The sequence below is a fragment of the Ruditapes philippinarum genome, unplaced genomic scaffold (genome assembly GCF_026571515.1).
Source record: "Ruditapes philippinarum isolate M1 unplaced genomic scaffold, ASM2657151v2 ctg4396_1_1_1_1, whole genome shotgun sequence".
In the NCBI taxonomy this organism is placed as follows: domain Eukaryota; kingdom Metazoa; phylum Mollusca; class Bivalvia; order Venerida; family Veneridae; genus Ruditapes; species Ruditapes philippinarum.
In genome coordinates this window covers 1,625-8,544 of record NW_026867254.1, presented here as the reverse complement: position 1 = coordinate 8,544, position 6,920 = coordinate 1,625, and the positions used below count along the sequence as shown (strand labels likewise).

Below are 6,920 nucleotides of genomic sequence, written 5' to 3'. Positions count from 1 at the left end.
GGCTAAAAAATATTTTCACATATACAAATATTTAGTGGTGTTGAACGTATAAAATGAAAATATTTAGTAGTGTGAAGAGTAAATTCTATGACGTGTAAAGATAATTTATTTTATTTAATACTATTTTACATGTTCACGCAATTATATAACCCCTCACTGCTAAAATATTAGCTGAAATATCATTTATATTCGAAAATATTGAAATATTTTAAAAATAATGTTATTTTTAAAACATTAAAATACCGGAAGTTGACTTTGCTCAGAAAAATCCAAAATGGCGTGGCAACCAGAAGAAAACGGTCTCGGACAAATTTTACAACTGTTAAAGGAGTCTCAGTCACCTGACAATGCCACACAAAGAGCTGTTCAACAAGTATCCTTTGCGTTAAGTTTGATCTCTTATTTTTTGTCATATACTTCTTTGACAATTTTCGTTTTGCCGCACGAAAATTGCCTTTATACCCACGTGCTTTTGAATTGGGGGCAAAATGGAAAAGTTTTGTGTAGTCTACAACCCGCATTTTTAAATGAAAAACACTAAAATATCTACCAGTTATTTTTTGTTTGTATAATCAAGTGACATGTAAGGTATTTCCTTGATAGTAAAATATTTATTTACGTTTTAAATTCATGATAAATTATTTTCTTGATTTTCTTCTCTTTTTTTTTTTTTGAATGGAAGAAACGCAAGAATTGTCTAGTTATGAGTTATACGGTATGATAACAATTTAAGGAAAGTTTCGTTCAATTTTGCCAATTGACTTTGTTACCAAACTATTTAGCATGACTGTTAATCACATGAAAATTAAGGGACACTTCTGTAGAACAAGCATGCTGGTGGTCTAAATATGTGAGAAGCATACTAAATGAAAGAAACAATGTTTAAGTTGCAACAGGTGTGGGACATAAAGTTTTATCCAGCGTGATTCTGACAAACCTGAGTATTATATTTATTATGTTTTTCATTTAAAATAATACATCAATTATTTTGTAGATAGATTTTGTATTGTAGAACATTACATGGAATACTTGGCCAAAAAACAGATATTTCTAAGTTTGTTTAGTATCAGATTTATAAAATTACTAATTTTTAGAATGCTTATCAAGCTGTTTTTGGAAAATTTTATACAGGATTTTCTAAAAATGTACTTTCATTTCTAAATTTAGACATCAGTCACTTTTTGAAACATACAAGTTTATCAGTGGACATAGGTTATAGATAAAAGAAATGGCAGGCCGAAAATAATTAATCAGGGATCCTTCTAGTCCTGAATTTTAGGGTGAAGTGCTCATACAGAGAAAATAAGAAATGAGTGCTAATTTATAAGGTTGTTGTTTTTTCATAGGATAGTTCATTCGCACAACTGCAAATAAAAAATTCAAATACTTTTGTTTTTACATGTTCATTTGGGTTTCTTGCCCCCGCCAGTTTTACATGTTCATTTGGGTTTGAAAACTTTCTTGCCTACTCCAGTTAATCAGCTAGCAAGATTATAAAGACACTTCTTTTTTCCTGTACAACCATTCTTGCAGAAAAAAGCGAAAATCACAGGATATATCACCATTAAGAAACATTTCTAATAGAAACTGATTTACCTATCCAATTTTTCACCAATTGTCTAGACAATTGTAAACATCAAAACATGACCAACTAGGATTACTGGCAAATTTATATGATAAGTAGGTCACCAATTGGTCCTGATAGGTGATATCCAGCACTCTGCCAATGTGGGATTTCCTAGCTAATCCCCTGGTACCAGTCTTTCCGAAAGACCGTCGGACCGTCGGCCCTGACCGGTAAAAAATCAGAAGGTCCGATAAAAATATATGTTTTGACGGCCCGACGGTCCCGTAAAAATTAAGGATTTATAAAAACCTTACATTCAACATTTTGCAAAGGCCGATCATTTACCTACATTCAAAACAAATCAAAATGTTGTCATTACACAATATAAGCTCGTGCAATGCTTGTCAACTGTTATGCATTCTCATAATGCAAACTTTAATGTAACAACTTAAGATAAAAATATCCGACAACTAGTACAATTAAAAGTCAATAAGCGGCCATGTAAATTACATAAGCGGCCCAGATGTGAAAGGTCAAACCGCTATTAGTTTGTTTACACAGAGATGAAAGCGTCAGTGAATTAATTGGAACAATTTACGTCTTTAATCCACAGACTTAGAGAAATGTTAAATTACATGTGTTCAACTGGTGTTTAGCTATGAAAGATCGTCCAAGATGTTGACAAAAATTAAACTATACTGTGAAGGTACCAAAATCATTGAACAATTAATCTGTCAACTTCACTAAAAATTACCGATAATATAATTCTGTTTACATATGCCAGACTTTTGCTGAAATTTACCCTCTCATTTTGCTAGTATATAGTCCTGTATGAAATTAAAGTTTAAATAGCAAAAATCCATTGAATACCATGTATAACAATATTATGTTTACATTTTGATTGTGGTGAAAAAAGGTAACTTCACTGCGTTGATAATACAATTTTCTTTTTGTACACAAATTTTTTGACTTCTGACACTCAAATGACTCAAAATGCTATACCAATCAGGTTTTTTTCGGTCCAGTAAAATCATGTTTGGTCCAGTAAAAATTTTCAGTTTACAGGACCTACTGTCCAGTAAAACTCAGAAGTCTTTCGCATAGACTGTGGTACAAACTTTTTCTGTTACAGTTTCACAGTGCACTACTGGTTGCAATAGATTAGTCAAACTGTTGCGTTTATTTTCGAAGCTGTATTAGTGAAAGTTTGTACCCCTGGATTAGCTTGGGAAAATGCAAAATTTTCTTAATTCTGAAATGAATCACCTAATCTGTTTAATTGTTGTTAACTGATTGACAGTACCCAACGATGTCACAAATTAACTCCAAACATTTGCCTAATTGTTTTGCTGATTTACTGACCAGTAAAAATGGGTGAAATAGATTGTTTTGAAATAGACAGAGCCTGGACGAATCTGACACTTGGAAAAAATTAATGAAATTTTTTAGCTTCTGTAAGCAAACTTAACGAAATAAGGGAGTAAAAATTACTGTTTCTTCCAAGTCGGCTAGAAATAAGATCTCTGTGACCCATTTTAAAGGATCAACTACAGATTTGTCATAACCCTTAACTTAGACAGTCAATGTTAAGGCAGAACACCTCCAGATTAATAAACTATAGTTTATTTGGACTCTTTTATTTTTTTGTTGTTCAAAAATTTAGAACATAGTCAGTGATTTTTCTCACTTAATTGGGAAGAGGCCTTAGCCACTTGATTTTGGGAAAAATTATCGCTAAAATTGCTAATTTGGGAAGTAAAAAAGCAGGTTTAAGTTCTTAATTTTGGGAAAACTGCATGATTTTAAAGAAAATTTCAATTGGGAAGAGGCCTTTTATCGGAGTCCGTTATATAAGTAGGAAAATCACTGATAGTGAAGTGTTGAAATGAGCAAAAATTGAAATATAATGTGGCATTTACACAGAAAGTTTATATTATGTGTCCAGGGATGCATATGCTCGAATAAAAAAGTTTCAAGCTGAATCAAGTTCCAGGATTAAACAAAGCGTCCAAAAAGTTGAAAAAAGAATTTTCATTCTGGACAGCAGACTTTGACTTAAGCAGTCCAACTCTGAGATGGGTTTAGAAACATGTCAGTGGTCAGAAATTTTTTTTTGTTAAAGAAGGAATTAAGTGATTACATATATGTTGAAATCATGCCTCTTTTTCAATTTGCATGTGTCTCAGGCAGGGAATATTCATCTACAAAAATTACAATAATAAAAAGACATGTACATTGTAAGGCATTAACAACCAACATAAATTGCTTAAAAATGTAATTAAGTATGTTTAAATATCTTGCTCCTTCAGTAATATTGAGAGTACAGGTAGTTAATGTATTAATTAATAATTTCCTTAATGAGTAAACCAGAAACTGGAAGAGTTGAACAAGTTTCCAGACTTCAACAACTATTTGATTTTTGTCCTCACAAAGTTGAAGAATGAAGGTGAGATACTGAGATATTTCTGTAGATTTGTGATTACAAATAAAGGAGTTCCTAAAGCTTGCTTGACTAGTTACAGTTATCGGCTTTTCAGAAGGCCTATGTAAATTTTTCAAACAGCTGATGGGTGCTTTTCTTTGGCCTTTTATTAAATGGAAAAAAGTTTTATAATTCTGAACATATTTTTTTATGCCCCCACAATGTGGGAGCATATAGCGTTGCACTTGTCCGTCCGTCCGTCAGTCCGTCCGTCATTCCGTCCGTCCGTCAGTCCGTCCGTACGTCCCATAAATCTTGTGAACACAACTCCTCTTAAACCGGATGGCAGATTTTGCTTAAACTTACAGGGATGTACAACCTTAATATGTAGATGGTAGTAAAGGAAGGAATTTTCGCTGCGACCAAATTTAACAGAATTATGGCCCTTTGTTGATTTTTTCACTAGATACTATGTAGAAATTTTGTGAACGCAACTCCTCTTAAACCGGATGGCAGATTTTGCTTAAACTTACAGGGATGGACAACCTTAATGTGTAGATGGTAGTAAAGGAAGGAATTTTTGCTGCGACCAAATTTTACAGAATTATGGCCCTTTGTTGATTTTTTCACTATATACTATGTAGAAATTTTGTGAATGCAATTCCTCTTAAACCGGATGGCAGATTTTGCTTAAACTTCCAGGGATGAACAACCTTAATGTGTAGATGGTAGTAAAGGAAGGAATTTTTGCTGCGACCAAATTTTACAGAATTATGGCCCTTTGTTGATTTTTTCACTCTATACTATGTAGAAATTTTGTGAACGCAACTCCTCTTAAACCGGATGGCAGATTTTGCTTAAACTTCCAGGGATGAACAACCTTAAGGTGTAGATGGCAGTTAAGGAAGGAATTTTCGCTGCGACCAAATTTTACAGAATTATGGCCCTTTGTTGATTTTTTCACTTTATACTATGTAGAAATTTTGTGAACGCAACTCCTCTTAAACCGGATGGCAGATTTTGCTTAAACTTCCAGGGATTAACAACCTTAATGTGTAGATGGCAGTAAAGGAAGGATTTTTTGCTGCGACCAAATTTAACAGAATTATGGCCCTTTGTTGATTTTTAGTTTTCAACTTGTGGCACATGTAGTCCAAAAAATATTTGACCTAGAGTCATAAGATTGACAGAACAGTGGCGTGTGGGGGCATCAGTGTCCTATGGACACATTTCTAGTTTACAGTAGTTTATATACCTGTGCACATTTCGTGATATGTTTGTCTTGTATGATTTAACTGAATCCAATATAACATTATAAAAAGCTTAAAGGGGGTGTTGAAATAATTCTCTCTCAACTATGTAATGAAATATTTAGGGAAGTTTATCAAAATGATTCACTTCACACTTTAAAATAAAACAATTCAGGCCTTTTTTCACAGATATGTTAAGGGGTCCTTCACTAAATTGTGGGAAATAATACAGTATTTTTTTGCAGAAAATATGAAAAAATTAAGCATATTGAATTTAAAGGGAAAACTGCATGTTTTTCCAGAATTTTTCAGCAGGAAGTTGCATGCAGAAAGTCCCCTACTATAAGCAATAGGAGAAAAAAGCCCTGTTATCCACATCCATTGAGGTCTAAAAGCCGAAAGACATAAACTCTTAAAATTTTACAAACATATTAAATTGAAAATGGATATTTAGAATTTATAGCTTTGTTTGAGTTAAAGCATTTAAACATGTTCATTAAACGCTAAGCATTTTTAGGTATTTTGCAAAATAAAAATGATAATACTGGAAAAAAGAGTGAGTGGAGTCCCTTTAATTGTTTTCATCAGAAGTACATAATTTAATGGCAAAGACTGCAAAATGTATAATTGTATAAAACAAATAAGACATGAAAATTTTGTCTGGCATTGCAGATGACCCAACTAGATCCTTGAGTGGATTAATCCTGAAGAACAATGTACGAGCCCAATTTGAGAAGTTCCCACCTGAAGTTGCCTCCTTCATAAAGTCAGAATGTTTGAACAGTATTGGCGATCCTTCTCCACTGATCCGAGCTACCATTGGTATTTTGATCACTACCATAGTGGCGAAGGGTGACCTTCGTAACTGGCAAGAATTGTTACCAGCACTATGTCAGTGCTTGGATTCAGAGGATTATAGTGTTTGTGAGGTAATGAATTTTAATCTTTTTGTGTGTAATATTGTAATGGAGCATGCCTGTAGATACATGCCTTATGAAAACTTTAATATGTTTTTTTATGCCCCCACAAAGATGGATGCATATAGCGTTGCACTTGTCCGTCCGTACGTCTGTCTGTACATCCTGAAATCTTGTGAACGCAACTCCTCTTAAACCGGATGGCAGATTTTGCTTAAACTTCCAGGGATGAACAACCTTAATGTGTAGATGGTAGTAAAGGAAGGAATTTTCGCTGCGACCAAATTTAACAGAATAAGGGCCCTTTGTAGATTTTTTCACTATATACTATGTAGAAATTTTGTGAACGCAACTCCTCTTAAACCAGATGGCAGATTTTGCTTAAACTTCCAGGGATGTACAACCTTAATGCAGTGTTCAATCTAGAGCGCGCCATTGCGCCATTGACCCCCTGAAAAGACCGCTGGCGCAAAACAAATTTAACTGTGGGCCCGATGGGCGCACTCATAGAAAATGCCCTAAATGACATTAGAATGCTTTCTTAAACCTGCGATAAAGTACATAAAAAAGTTTCTTGTGAATAATATTAATAAATACTGAATTCAAAACTGAAGTTTGTATTGTATAGAAAAACAAGAGCATGTTGGTAAGATAGTTACCGCACTCGGTAACCTTTTTAAAACCTTGATCGCTACGCTCTCTCGGGCGGGGCCTGTAAATACTATGTATATGTTAGTGTTCATCCGTGCTGTTCTACAGAAATT

At 33.8% G+C, this 6,920-nt stretch overlaps 1 protein-coding gene across 1 annotated transcript; it reads left to right on the top strand.

Moving 5' to 3' along the window:
* Positions 1-219: 219 nt before the first annotated feature.
* LOC132735425 (transportin-1-like) lies at positions 220-6,217 on the top strand (the record flags this gene model as incomplete). Its single annotated transcript, XM_060722368.1, has 3 exons — positions 220-373; positions 3,938-4,013; positions 5,912-6,217. Coding segments are annotated over exons 1-3 (481 nt in total), but the record flags the coding sequence as incomplete, so codon positions are not given.
* Between the last annotated feature and the right edge of the window lie 703 nt (positions 6,218-6,920).